The following is a 15,344-nucleotide window of genomic DNA, read 5'->3' as shown; positions in this document are numbered from 1 at the left end:
GTTAGGACATTGACCAACCCATAGGATCACTTCTAATAAATCAGATTCAAATGACAAACTATGAATACTCCTGGTTAAGAATGACACTTTGTAATAGATGCACTTGTTTTCACATGTGCCAATAATGGCAGACAAAAAAAGGTAGGGTTTAAAAACCTGCCTCATGACTGAGGAATAATATGGTAGCTTGGACCCATTTACCGGTAGATCCTGTAGGTTTGAGGGTGACAGTAAGGAGGCTAGGAGAACATAAATAAGTTAATAAAGTGGTCATCCCAGTCAATTAATGTTGGTTAGCATTACTTAGTAATACGTCCCATATACAAAACCTAAAAACTGCTTTCATAGAGGACAGGAAGAGGATCTGGGACCTGATGAGAGTACAGAAGGTTGACTTTTCAATTACCTGGATATGATGCATATCACTTGTGTGGGTGACTTTTTGATTGTCTCACAGCGCTATCATTCCAAGTAACCTAGTTTCTTGGTATACTAATACTGTGATCGCTGAATTGTTAGAACACTACTCAGAAAGTAAAGAAGTTTAGGAAATTATAAGAATAGGGGCTCCTGGGGGCTCAGTTGAGTGTTGTATTCTTGATTTTGGCCCAGGTCATGATCTTTGGGATCAAGCCCTGCATTGGGTTCCATGTGTTGGGCTCCATTCTCTCTCTCTCCCTCTCTCCCCACCCCCTCTCTCCCCCCTCCCTTCTCCCTCCCCTACTTCCTTTCCCCCTCCCTCTCCTTCTCCCTCCCTTCTACTCCTCCTCCACTCGTGCCCTCTCTCTTCCTAAAAAAAGTATAAGAATAAACATTTATCGCAAAGACAAGCCTTCTGAGTAATTATAGCAAGACCTCACTCTGGAAGAAAGAAGCTAGTATAAAAGGAACCTGAAATGCACACATCTGGATTCACAGAGTTGGTGGTGTTGCATTTGTAGCTCCACATGGCAGCCGTTTGAGATCTATTTCTTTGAAATTAAAGTTGGCTAAAGGAATTTGTATTCACTGTGTGTGTTCTTGTAGTTGACCCTGCATAACACCCAGGTTGTGCATCCCTTGGAGAAGCAACTAGTGATCTATAGGAAAGGAATGTCAAACTTTATCTTTGGAATTCAATCCAGATGAGTTTGTTGGGTGATTTTCAACTTGGTTTAAAAGCCCTAGATTCTGTTCTTGTTTTAACAATCTGTTATTGCTCCTTTAATTTCTGATTATCCTTCACCTTTTTGTTTAATGTTTATAGTTTTTTTTCTTGGAGTAGGGTCTATCTGTCCTCTGCATTGCCCACTGCCAGGTCTTGAACATTATAGGCATCTATAAAGTTTGAAGAGAATTACATGGAGTTGAGAGGGGATTCAAATGGGAGGTGAGAAAATTTGCCCAAAAGAGCAGTTGTAAATATCTTCATGCCATAATGTACCTTATTTATCTCCTAGTGGGAAATAAAGCATTCCTAGGCATGTAGGCATATTCAAGGCTCTGAGCTTGTCTGTAGCATAGAAACATTTAACCTTATTTAACTTGGTATTCCTCAAATTTGCTTGACAAATACATTTTTGCAAAGAGTCTGGACTCTTCCATAGACAGAAATCACCTCAAATTAATATAAACTCAACATGGAATTTCCTGGCTTTGTAATGAGTAAAACTTCTCAATGAGTTCACAGGATAGAGATGTTGCAGTACTTCAGGGCCTGGGATTTGGGGCTCAGAAGTCTCCCTTTTTATCCAGTTTTCTCTCCTGCCTGTTTTCTTTTGGGCGCTAACCTCATTTTCTCCTAGTGTGAACAGTCCTATGACAGAAGCTTTCAACACAGAAGGCAATAACCTCAGGTGAAGGGGGAAATGTTGATTTGCATATATTCAAGTATTAATTTCCAAGAAGGGTTTGGTTCCTGGCCAAGTCACACATCCATCCTTTGGACCAATCTCTGTTATCAGGGAGTCCACTAAGATTGCCATATTTATAACTTTGTCCATTTGGATGTCCGGGCAGTAGCTATCCAGAACTCCAAAATAAATTTTTTTTAATGTTTATTTTTTGGAGAGACAGACAGACAGAGCATGAGCAGGGGAGGGGAAGAGGGAGAGGGAGACATAGAATTGGAAGCAGGCTCTAGGCTCTGAGCTGTCAGCACAGAGCCCAGTGCAGGGCTTGAACTCATGAACAGTGAGGTCATGACCTAGGCCAAAGGAACACTCAACCAACTGAGCCACCCAGGCCCTCTGGTTATCCAGAGCTCCTCAGAGGGAGTTTGAAAAGCCTATTAAGAAGAGCAGAAATAATAACCACCATTCATTCATTCAACAGATATTTATTCAGCTTTTTTCTTCAGCATTCTTCAAGGCATTAGAAATACAACATTGGAAAAAAAATAGACATTTCTACCTTCATGGAACTTACATTCTAGTGGGGAGGCAGATAATAAGTGATAAGTAAAACATAACATGTTTGACTGTGATAAATACAGAGAAAGTAAAAAATAAAGCAGGGAAGAATAGTAGGAAGAATCTGTGAAGGGAAGGAGGTTGAAATTTTAACTAATGTGGCCAGGGAAAGACTCATTGATGAAAAGGCAGCTTTTAAATAAAGATCCAAAGGAATTGAGGGAAAGAGCTATGCAGACACTACATTCAGAAGCAACAGCAGGTATAAAGGCCCTGAGGTTAGAGTGTGCAGGCATTCTGAGGGAGGACGAGGAGTCTGGAGAGGTGAGCATGGAGAAGACTGGGAGAGAGCAGTAGGAAATAAAGTCAGTTTGCTGATAAAGAGCCAGATAATGCTGGTGTTCTGACTTGTCCTGACAGCATTGCCTTCCCTCTTAGTGAAATGGGCTTTGAGAAGAGGAGTGACATGATCTGACTCCGGATTTGACTGCTCTGGCCACTTTGGTGAATAGATTGGGTGCAAGAGCAGAAGCAGATAATCCAGCTAGGATGCCAATGCCATTATCCAGGAGAGATATAATCATAGCAGATGATCGTGGACAAGGGTACTGGCAGTGAAGGCAGTGAGAAATGGTCAGATTATGGATATACTTTGCATGTCACTCCAGTAGGGTTTGTTGATTGAATGGGGATGGGGTGTAAAAGGAAGGTAAGTATTTAAGATGACCACAAGAGTTTGGCCTAGGCAATGGAAGGATGGTTACCATTGGCCAGATGAGGAAGATTGCAAGATTGAGGAGACTATTGAGGGGGCTCAGTTTTTGGATAGGTGACATTTGAAATGCCTATTAGACATCCAAGTGAAGAGATTAGATGTTTGGAGTTCAGAGAAGAGGTTCTGGCTGAAGATACAACTGTGTGTCATCAGCATATAGATGGTATTTAAAGGCATGAGATTTGATGAACTTCACACAGGGAGTGTGTGTAGATAGGAAAGAGCCGCTTGGGGGCTGAGTTCTCGGGTACCTCAGGCACCATCTATGTCTGTTTTATTTGTTAATTAAAAAAAATTTAATGTTTATTTTTTTGGGGGAGAGAGAGGGGGAGAGAGAGTATGAGCAGGGGAGGGGCAGAGATAGAGGGAGACACAGAATTCGAAGCAGGCTCCGGGCTCCGAGCTGTCAGCACAGAGCCTGACACGGGGCTCGAACTCATGAACTGCATGATCATGACCTGAGCTGAAGTTGGATGCTTAACCGACTGAGCCACTCAGGAGCCCCCGTTTATTTTAGATTGGCTGTTAGTTTCTCTGAGAACACTGGTGTTTCATAAACAAAGTTTGAGGTTTGCTGATCTAAAGGAACATGGCTTTGGAACGACTTCTGTTTAGAGCATATAGAATATGGTATATTTCCTTTGGTCTTAAAAATATACTCCTAATTTTCCAATATGGGCATGACAATCTTAGTAAATATAACATAGTACTAGTAAGACATTTTTTAGAGGTATATAATTAACTGTGGAATATTCTGCATGTGTTGTGAGTCAGGTAGTTGATTAGTGACAGATCCAGACATAATAGGTTCTATTAGGTTCTAGAATGAGTCTTTGGAAGCTGTCTAACTTTCCTGGGCATTTGATGGTTTTTGGTCTGATTTTAATACTACAGAGTTCATTCTTACCACTCATAATATTTATTATAGTTGCATTATATGCAAATTGGGTGTCCAGTATAAGGGGACAGTAATCCATGGCAAAATACTGTTTTCTTGGCAAAATAATGAGTTCTTTTTGTACTAGTAACTTTTGACCTAAGAGGAGGGACATTTATATTGATGATAAGTATATATAAGAAGTCTGTGTCTTTCATATGGTCCTGCAGAATTCACATCTCCATTCTTCCATGATTGTTGAAATGTTTTCCTTGAGCTGTGGGAGGTGTTTCCCACTCATGGGAGAGTGCTCCATCAGGCCTGTTCTAAGTGGGAGTTGGGAAGGGCAGGGACAAGGGACAAATAACACCTACGAGATAAACCATCCAAGTGGCTGTAAGAAGCAGCCTTTACTCACCAAGAAAACCACTTTACACCTTTATCCCTTTCCTCAAATTCCCACACTCCCTTCCTCCCTCCTCATCAGCTTACTCCTCAATTCTCTTCTCCATAGTTCAGGGTTCCCTGAGCTCTTGTGTCCTATAGAAATAGTCTGTTTCATTAACATTCCAAAGTGTTAGCACACTTGCCATTTAAAAGAAATTCTCTGTTTTGGGGCACCTGGTTGGCTCAGTCAGTTGAGTGTCTGGCTTCGGCTCAGGTCATGATCTCACAGTCTGTGGGTTCGAGCCCTGCGTCAGGCTCTGTGCGGACAGCTCAGAGCCTGGAACCTGCTTCAGATTCTATGTCTCTCTCTCTCTCTTTGCCCATCTCCTGCCCATACTTTGTCTCTCCCTGTCTCTCTCTCTCAAAAATAAACATTTAACAAGTTTTTAAAAATATGAAAGAAATTCTGTTTTATGTTTTACCTACCTTCCTGTATCTTGCCTTTTCTTAGTAGCAACATTTCTCAAAATCTCTCTACTTCCTTGTCTCTACTTCTTCACTTCTCATTTTTCACTGGGCACCCCACTATGCACCATAGCTGCTCTTGTCAAGATCACCCAGCACCTTCTTCTTGACAAACTCATTGATCCATTCCTGGTTCACATCTTATTTGAACTTTCAGCAGCTTTTGACTCAGCTGATACACTTTCTTCATTGAGCCCTGCCTTCACCTGATTGTTGGTGAAGTCCTGGTTTTTCCCCAGCCTCACTGGCTGCACTTTGTCAGTGTCCTCTGCCTAGATCTCCCCCCATTTCTCCATTTCAATGAAAGATAAAATGGCTCAGGGTTTAGATCATATCCCACTTCTTTATCTACACTCACACTCAAGGTTGTGTCATCCTGTCTCATGGTGTTAATTTAAGCTCTGTTTACATGGTAATATCTTCTAAATGTATGACTTTCTATTGCACTTTTCCATTTGGAGAGTCCTACTGAAAGCATTCTTGGACTCTTAATTGTGGTGTTCAAGGCCCCTACCACCTGGCCCTTCCCTTTATCTATGTAACTTCATTTGCTGCTATTTTCTCTCCTTTGCTCTCTTAGCTCCTACCACATTCACCTTCTTACTATACCTCTCTGCCAAGCTCTTTTCTGTCTCAGAGCCTTAGCACTTGCTATTCTCTTTGCCTAGAATTTTCTTTAGGGAGATGCATGCATGGCTTGTTGCCTCACTCCAGTGTAAAATGTACTTCTTCAGAGAATCCTTCATCCAAATAGTACCTAATATAGTACCCTCTTACCTATTCTGTTTTTCCTTCTTAACACTTATCACTAGTTGTAAATCATATTTTGTTTCTCCCCTGATGAAATGTGACCCATGACCCAAGGAAGACAGGTAATTTGTTGATCCATCCCTGTATCTCTAGGGCTTTGATCAATGCCTGGCTCATAGTAAACATAAACATATGTTTATTGAATGAGTAGATAAATAAATGCATTGTTTTATATGTAAACATTGTTTTATGTGTAAGCCATGTGATTATACTCTCAGGATTTTTGAATCTGAAGTCCAGAGTAATGTTTATTATAATAGAATGTTTAAACATAATAGAAAAATGGCTAGTTAGAGCCCGTTGTGTGGAGACTCATATAAAAGAATTTCCTTCAGTGATATATGGAGGGTCTCTTCTTGTTCCCTTCTCTGGAAATAAGTTGTATTTTCTTGGCTCTTCCCCTGCAGCTGAAGAATAAGTTCATGAAAAAGCTTCCCCGTGATGCAGAAGCCTCCAACGTGCTTGTTGGGGAGGTTGACTTCTTGGATAGTCCATTCATTGCCTTTGTTCGGCTCCAGCAGGCAGTCATGCTGGGTGCCCTGACTGAGGTCCCTGTGCCCACAAGGTAAGCTGCCCCTGACCTGGGGTCTACGGTGTGCTTATAGGGAGATCATGGCTGGATAATCAGCAGAATGAGGATTCATCCAGAGCAAGCATATCGGAAAGGTTTAATCTGAAATAATGATTTAGCTCATCTTTCGTGCTATCAATTTACTTGGCACTTGTACAGGCGTCATAATAACAATTATCACAATTAACCGGGCCATGTGCTAGTTTATTCTTATGGATTAGTCATTTTAATTCTCATAATATGTTTAAATGATAAACTATGGGTATATGAATTTTACAGATAAAGGAACTGAGTCTGAGAGTTTAAGTAATGTGAGCAAGGTCATACAGGTGGCAGATGGTTCAGAGGTCAGAGTTGCTTTCATTTTCTTTTGTTTTATCAGAAAATTGACAATAGGTACATACACATACACATACATGTAAGTATGTATGTGTATATATACACACGTATATAGAACAATCATTAAGCTGCACACTTAAATTTGCACTCTTTGCTGATATGTTATATACATCCTTATCCTATAATATCCAATATTATAGTTATTATGATCATGTACTCACAACACCCCAGAGAACCTCAGAAGTCCTCCAGTTTATCTGCCTTGCCACTGAACTTGAGAGTTAGATGGCTGACTTACAGTGTGCAGTAGGTGAACAGAAGTTAATGCTTCACTTTGACTTTCGCTGAAGAAGAGTTTAAAGAGAAGCTTATAATCTTTGACTTGACACCATAAAATTATCATATGAATAGGAACATTGGGGAGGGTTCCTTTTGTGGGTACAGGGCAAGGACAGGTGACTTTTCCCTTTTTAGGTTTCCTCAGATGGGCCGGAAGGGCTGTGAATCCTTCTCAGTGATCTCAGATGGTCTTGGCATGACAAACTGACAGGGACAAGGGCTCCAGGTTTGCTTTGAGCCACATTAGAAGGAAAATCAGAACATTTCCTCATGGTCTCCCCATTCGTAGATTACAGGCTAGTTGTTTTTTTTTTTATTATCATACAGGTATTTTCTCCCATTTTTATATTTCTTATATACTTTATTTTTTTTTTTAATCTTTATTTATTTTTGAGAGAGAGTGTGTATGAGCAAAGAAGGGGCAGAGGGAGAGGGAGACAGAATACAAAGCAGGCTCTAGGCTCTGAGCGCTCAACACAGAGCTTGACTCAGGGCTTGAACTCATGGACTGTAAGGCTATGACTTGAGCCGAAGTCAGATGCTTAGTTGACTGAGCCACTCAGGCTCCCCAATATGTCTTAGACACTTAAAATCAGAATACTACTGGTCATTAGTAGGCAGTCATTGGACAAATGGCAGAAGGAAGGAGATGATCGTAACATATTCAATTAATGGGATTATCATGATTTGTGTTTTCTGTAACTTAGTTGTTCGCTTGAACACATTCCAGCAGAGCCTTGCATTTCTATCTGAGCAATCACCTGGCCAACAGCTGGCTGACTCAGATCAGGGCTGACGTCCAGCTCCTGTGCTCCTATGGTTTTGTTTATGTCTCTGTGGGCTGATTTTACTGGGGCTTGAAAGAAAAAAAACATGCCAAGAGGTGTTAAATTGCTCTTGCATTTTCATTTTTCTTATTCTTCTTTAGAGGCTGCAAGTAGAAAATATTTTAGAGGGCTTTTATTTAACAATAATACAAGTTCATTGAGTAGCAAATCGTAACCATTTGTGTATCCCTGTTATCATCTGCTCCTGTCTGGCGCATTCTTTTCTTCTGTACAGGAGAGTGGTACTAGTCTAGAGGTGAAATACAGCATCATTTGAATTAACAGAGGGAGCCCGGCAATTCAAGGGAATGTAATTCAATAATGTCATAAAACTATTTCAGAGTAATAATCTGAACAATATATCCAAGCATGTTAACGTTTTTCCAGGAAATCGTTTTATCCATTTGCTGTCCTCTGAACCAGTGCATGCTATAATCACTGGGTAGGGAGTCTCATTAGCCTTTTTGCGTATGAGTAATGTGGGGCCATTTACAATGGCTGTATCCTGTGAAATCCAATCAAGGAAATCCCACAAGGAATGTGGGAGTTGTTGTGAAGAGCTGCCTGGACTCAGCCGTGTGCTTTACTGTGCTGTCCTGTTGTCCTGCAGGGAGACCGGAAAAGTCAGTTCTGGTGTACATTTTGTAACGGTCATTTTTCCTTTAGAAGGTGGAAGAAAGTTATGCTCTTATGTTTATTATTGCTATTATTGCTATTGATAGTAAGTGATGGTAGTGCCATGCACCTTTTAAGAAGTGTGGACCTAGCAGCTCTCTGTAGTGCCCGCAAGTTTCTCTATTTGCCCGGCTATCAGCTTAACGTTCTGCTTTAGCTTTCTGCTTGCACCGCAGCCAACTGAGTGGACGTTCTGTGCTTAGGGGTTCTTCTTGCCATCCAAGTGAAATCAAAAACCATCCTTTGATACTTTGCAACTTCGTAGGATATGCTTATGATTTTCCTGGCATCTTGCAGACACTTTGCTTGGTGTATTTTTATATATGTCCATAGAGGCTGCTGCAAACTCATATTTATGAGCTATGTAGGGGATAATGACTATCGTTATTCCCATTTCACAGTTGAGAGATGGAGGCAAAGGGAAGATTCACTGTCAGTGCTATAAATAGAACTGCACATTTCTGACTCTGAAGCCAGGCCCTTAGGGAGAATCTAAGGAGCTGTTTAGACTGGATTAGAACAAAATACTTCAGGTTTTTTCCCATGAAGAAAAGTCAAAGCCCCTGATCTGTGTGTTCTTTTCTGATCTCTATTTTCACATTTAAGGTAAATAGTTATTCTGTAAGTTCTAGTCCTCTAAAAATGTAGAATGCTTACCCTTTTCATATCACTGGAAGTTAATATATATTTTATTATAAATGATGATTTTTCTCAAAGAAGCAGTTTGTGCTTAATTATCAAAACCATAGAAAATCTTTAATAGAGGAACTGAGACAGTGGTCTAGCTCATTCAATTCTGTCTTGTCCAGCGCTCGAGCTGCTAGCTGCTATTTACATATGTAATGCGGTTGGTTGTGGTGGCTTTGTGGGCCTCACCCATCTATTGTGGAAGCTGCAGTTCAGCCATAATTTCCAAAACTGCTAAATATGAATAATGGCTTATTTGATTCACTGCTGTTTTGAGAGCAGGGAGTAAAGGATTGGTACATGCTGAGTTTATTCTAGAAATAGCTGTGATATATCAGGAAGGAGGGGGGGCGCACATCCTTTCTACAAAGATTGAGTGGTTTAGGAAGGCTGGCTCTTCTTCTGATACTGTGCTCTGTTTCTGCCTATAATTATTTTGTGACTATGAGTACAGTCCATTGGTTCCGGACAGAGATCATCTGGTACTTATTTTTGTTACGGAGAATGCTAAAGGCATCCTCCCCAGGCATAATTAGACATGCAAAAAAGCTCACAAGAGTAGAAGGGCTCAAGAAGATGCTTGAGACAGCTAGCACTAGTAACGATTCTAACCAGTACTTTATTTCTAGTTATGAGTGAATAAAAAGAATTCAGTAGCATAAATTAATTTCTTATCCCCAGCTGTCAGCATGGGCTGTGCCCTTCCAGCCACACAAATGTGATGTTTATTCTAACTTGTTAATAAGGAAAAAAGCTTCTGGTTAAAAATAACATCTGTCCATTGACAAAAACCAGCTTGGGTCATGAAAGGAGTTTTCAGTACATTATAAAAGCTGAGTTTGGCAAGACGTACTTCTGTCATAAAAGTTGAAACAGCTTTTGCTTCTCTGAGGGGTTAAAGGGGAAAGAACATGTTTCAGGCAGAGAGAGAACTCCTTGATGAGTTTTTCTGTGCTGCTACTTTTCCAGATCTCTCATCTGCATTTCAATAAGGCAGTCCAAAATCAGGGGCTTCTTTGGGGTTTCTCTTCCTACAGATGAAATTCTTGACCTGAGGTGATGTTTCCTGCTACTTATAGATGGCCAGATTTCTTCTCTGTATCATTTTAAGAGGTTGAATTTACTGAATGGTTCCTGCCTGGAGTAATGGAAAACTTTAGTTCTCTATTAAAGAACAAATCAGTATATATGTGTTAACAAATATTGTTTATTATATTAACATATATGTATTTTAAAATAAAAAATACATTACCAGACAAGAGAAATTACACCTTTATATCTCAGTTACTAAAACAATATAATTCTCATATACTAGGTTTATTGCTATAATGTATGTTATAGTCACTATTGGTCTGCTACTTCCAATCATCCTTTGGTATTATTTAGCAGAGACCAGAGTAAATATTTACAGAAAATATATTCCCCCATCCCAGAGGGCTTATGTTAGAGGCTCTGTTACTCTCGGCCCTTGGGATGGCTACCCACCATCTGCCAAAGTTTATATTTGAGGACTACTGATGATGGTAGTATTTGTCTCACTTTCTAACAAGATAGTATTTGTCTTTGTTGCCATATAGTCAGCCTGATCTTTAATTCATGTGTCAGTTGATAAATGTATATTTCCATAATGTGTATTTGTAAATTATAATCATGATGGAGATGTTAGGACAAGGTCAGAAGAGGTATAGAGTGGTTCTGGAAAGACCTTGTATTATGTCTTACTGAAAAACTAATATTTAGACACATTAAGATAACAAAACATGGCAAGTAAAGGAAACCCATTATTTAAAAATGTGTGAATAAGTAAAGGATCCAGGTATTCGCTATTTTCTCTTCCTGCTCTGAATCCTCCCCCTTTGCCCAAAGCTACGTTCTTATTGTCTTGCTTGACAGCTGGCCATTGCTAGACTTGCTAACAGGATTGGGAAATGTGACCAGTATTGTAGGTGTTCCTAGATGGGATTTCTATCTTGCTTAGGTGGCTAAATATTTTTTGCATATGTTACACTCAAATCAGTGATCAATCCCTTTAATATAGTACATTTTACTATCATTAAGAAGTATTTTATAACACTATATATAGGGGTGTATAATTAGGGTCCAGCTTCAAAGGAAGAAAAGTTCTAGTATAAACCGAGCTTCAATATTAGAAGAACAAAAATCCAATTTTAATAATCATTTCCTTCATACTTGAACAGACTTTCATGCCTGCTGATTGCTTTTGCTTTTTCATCTACTCTGATAACACTTGAAAGTGAGTGTGCCGCCTCATGCTAGAGCTGGTTTCTAAGCAAATAAACATTGAATGATTTTATGGCTATTTTGATATAAAGTCTGAGTATTCAAATTTTCAGATACCTTCTTACATTCTTAATTTTTGTTTTTTTTTTCCTTTCCCCTTTGGACTGAATTTTATAATGAAAAAAATTATTTATTCAATGGCTTTTTGGAGCAGACCCTTACACTTTGAAGAGTACTTGCTGTCGGCCCTTTTTTATTTAAAGTGAGGTATATAAATAAATAAGTATAACATAAAAATTTTATTAAGCAAGTCACATCCTATCCCTGGTCCCATAACATTTTACCTAAGATTTCTTGTCCCCTAGCTAAGTATCCACAACCTCTTTCCCCAGGTTGACCCCTGGAAGTCATTGTAGTTAGCTTTTCTCTGTTGAATTATAACCCTGTGTATAGGTTGGGCAGGTAATATTAGGCACAGTTTTGTGTGTTGAAAAGAACAGGAGATGAGAAGGCCTATCTACTGTCTCTCATTTACTAGGCACAGTCTTGGCTCATCCACTGACCTCCTTGAGCCTCAGTATGCTCACCATTAAACAGCAATAGGATACCTCTCCCTATTGCAAAAGGGTACATGGAATTTGAATGAGGTGATGAATATGAAATGATTTGCAAGCTTTAAAAAGCTGAGCAAATCAGCATCACTCAACATTGGGGAAATAAAAATCAAAACCACACTGAGACACCACCTCACACCGGTGACAGTGGCTATAGTCAAGAGACTAGAGATGCTGGCGAGGGTGTGGAGAGACGGGCACCCTCCTACACTGTTGGTGGCAATGTAAACTGGTGCAGCCGCTCTGGAAAACAGTGTGGAGGTTCCTCTGAAAACTATCAATAGAACTCCCTTATGATCCAGCAATAGCACTGCTAGGGATTTACCCAAGGGATACAGAAGTGCTGATGCATAGGAGCACATGTACCCCAATGTTCATAGCAGCACTGTCAACAATAGCCAAAGCATGGAAAGAGCCTAAATATCCATCACCTGATGATATATACCACAAGAAGATGTGGTATATATATACAATGGAGTATTACATGACACTGAGAAAGAATGAAATCTGGCCATTTGTAGCAAAGTGGATGGACCTAGAGGGAGTCATGCTGAGCAAAATAAGTCAGGCAGAGAAGTACAGATACCATATGTTTTTACTCATAGGTCTAATAGGAGAAACCTAACAGGGGACCATGGGAAGGGGAAAGGGTTGGGGGAAGAGTTAGGGAGAGGAAAGGAGGGAAATCATGAGAGACTCTTGAATACTAAAAACAAACTGAGGGCTGAAGAGAGAAGGGGGAAGAGGGTGATGGTCATGGAGAGGGGCACTTGCAGAGAAGAGTCCTGGGTGTTATATGGAAACCAACTTGGCAATAAACCACTTAATTAATTTAAAAAAAGCTGAGCAAATGTGAAGTGATCATTTTTATTGCCCTTATCGTCTCCATGTTAGGTAAGACATGATCATAAGCAAGACAGAGATGTATCCAACGTTGCCTTTTATATATTTTTTCTTATTAACTTACTTACGGGGTTTCTTCCTCCCCAGTTGAGATGTGAACTAAAGTGGGGATAAGCTCATTATTGCAAATTCCAGGACCTACTTACTCTGGAGCAATGCCTGTACATTATCAAGAAAACAAGTTTGGAAAGGAAAATTAGGACACTCACAAAAGAATTTCAACTGTCCATAAACGATGCTTTATTTTGAATTTCTCTCATAGTTTTCTTTCTTTACTTTGGCTGTCAGCATATGGCTTTCTTGTAGAGGACTTGGTTTTTGCTGACTTCCAGTCACTTCTGAGCAGAAATATTTCTTAAAAGTATGGAGAGGATCATTTGTCACTGTTCATATTGAATAAGGAAAAGTCAGAGAAATCTGAAGATGTACTAAGTCTTCTGGTTATTGTGCTTAATGGGTTTTCTCCAAAGATTCTGAAAGTCAATAGAAATGGAGACAGAAGAAGGTTTAGGAAGGAAAGATTGAATGACTCCCAAAGTGAAGTTTTCCTGTTCAGTGAAGAAATTTCTCAGGGTTTCCATGTTAAATTCTTCTTTGCCTCCAAGGAAACAACAATTTGTTATTTCACAATAGTATGAAAGAGTATCTTTCATATTACCAAGAATATTAACTTTTGTTTTAAAGATGAATTCTAGACCTAAGCTTTTTTACAAACTAGGATGAACATGTCTCAGTGTTATGTACAATTGACTTTGATGAAATGTGTTTTATAGCCTTTGCTTCTTTCCTCTTCCATTAGGTTCTTGTTCATTCTCTTAGGTCCCAAGGGGAAAGCCAAGTCCTACCACGAGATCGGCAGAGCCATTGCCACCCTGATGTCTGACGAGGTAGGGGGTCTGGAATGTGTTGATTTGTGCAAGCCCCACTTGTATAGTCTTCATACTATGAATTGCCTGTCACAATTTATTCAATTCGAATTATGTGGTTGCCAGCCCTCTTTATGGTATAAGAGGTGTGATCATTCATGGCAGATGAGCTGGTCTCAACACAGTTTTCAAAAAATAAATTACGTTTGAATAAAACATAATTCCCTTTTTTTCTAAGCATTTGCAATTCATAAAATGGATATATATTAAATATTCTTTAAAAAGTTCAAATCCCCATATTAACTTAAATTTTACCTCTTAGAATGTTTAATATATTCGTCCTAGGAGTTCAAGTGTCTTTATACCATATTGTTTCAGAAATAATGGGTTCTATAAAGTAATGTGTAATAAAATGGATTTTAGGTATCAGAAAGCACCTGTTTTTATTGTCTTCTTATCTTGTGGGAAAGAATTACACACAGGCTAAAATGCATTAGCAACCGTCACCATAAAGTTTCTAGTGCTTTGGAATTATAACCTTGCTCTCATAACAGCTTGAATGTTGTTCACACATTTTAGATGATGAAACCCTAAACTAGTCTCATAGTAGGAGAAATACAATTCAGATTTGGGATCACTGATTTTCCTTCTGTGTCTTCCTAGCTTACTATTTTCCCAAATGTTTTCCTTTTGCTTTATTACTTGATTTGTTAGCTTCTCCATGTGTTAAGTGAAGAATAGGGCATTTAGTTATGGAAGCTTTATTTGGTGATTACTCAGATGGTTACTTAATGTGGGACTGAGAGCATTTTTGATGTAAAGCTATGATGGTTCTTCCCCCTTGAGGCAACTAAGCATCTCAGGGGGCTCTTTTATTTATTTTCGTGTGTTTACATTTTCTCTTTAAAAAACCCTGCCTCCTAAGATGCAGTAATTAGAACTGCTTTAGGCTCTAAGTGACAGAAAAATCTGATTTATATTGGCTTAAACTATTTGGGGCTTACTTGGAGGTAGGTAGTTGCTAGAGTTGGTTTAACTTAACTGTTTCATGATCAGTCAAGAGCCAAGAATCTTGCTTTGGGGCCTTAAGATGGCTCCTGCAGTCAGCTGTAGCCATCTCTTCTGTCGTCAAAGTTGGGGCCAGGGAGGGGGCGTGTAGGTGGGAAGGGAGAATAAGGAGGGGGGAGGGTTTGGAGAAAGGGGGCTGGAATGTTAGCGTGTCTGTCTCATCTGTCTTTTCTAACTGGTATTCTAAAGGTTTCTCAGGCAGCTTTTTTTCTTTAACCTCATTGGTCAGAACTGTCAGTCCTTATGTGCAGGAGAGTCTGAAAAGGGACCCCCTGGTTCTTCAGCCTCTCTAGCGGGTGGGGCACCACAGATGAGGTGCTGGCATTTTGTACTGCCCCAGTCTCAACCTCACAACCCCCAGACCAATCGCGTGTAATTTGTTTGATAGCTTTCAACAATTCTTGTGGAGGAGGAGAGATTTACTAGCAATCTTTAAGAACACGTAAGGAT

At 39.6% G+C, this 15,344-nt stretch overlaps 1 protein-coding gene across 1 annotated transcript in view; it reads left to right on the top strand.

Moving 5' to 3' along the window:
- The window catches only part of SLC4A4 (solute carrier family 4 member 4), a 318,791-nt gene that overhangs the window by 193,133 nt on the left and 110,314 nt on the right, over positions 1-15,344 (top strand). The window contains exons 8-9 of the mRNA XM_029945109.1: positions 6,172-6,329; positions 13,760-13,847. Coding sequence (XP_029800969.1) covers positions 6,172-6,329; positions 13,760-13,847 — 246 coding nt within the window. The remainder of the gene's footprint in view (positions 1-6,171; positions 6,330-13,759; positions 13,848-15,344) is intronic.

This window comes from Suricata suricatta, chromosome 1, assembly GCF_006229205.1.
Source record: "Suricata suricatta isolate VVHF042 chromosome 1, meerkat_22Aug2017_6uvM2_HiC, whole genome shotgun sequence".
Taxonomy (NCBI): domain Eukaryota; kingdom Metazoa; phylum Chordata; class Mammalia; order Carnivora; family Herpestidae; genus Suricata; species Suricata suricatta.
Note: the sequence above shows the minus strand (reverse complement) of the source record. Positions and strands in the feature narration are given on the sequence as shown.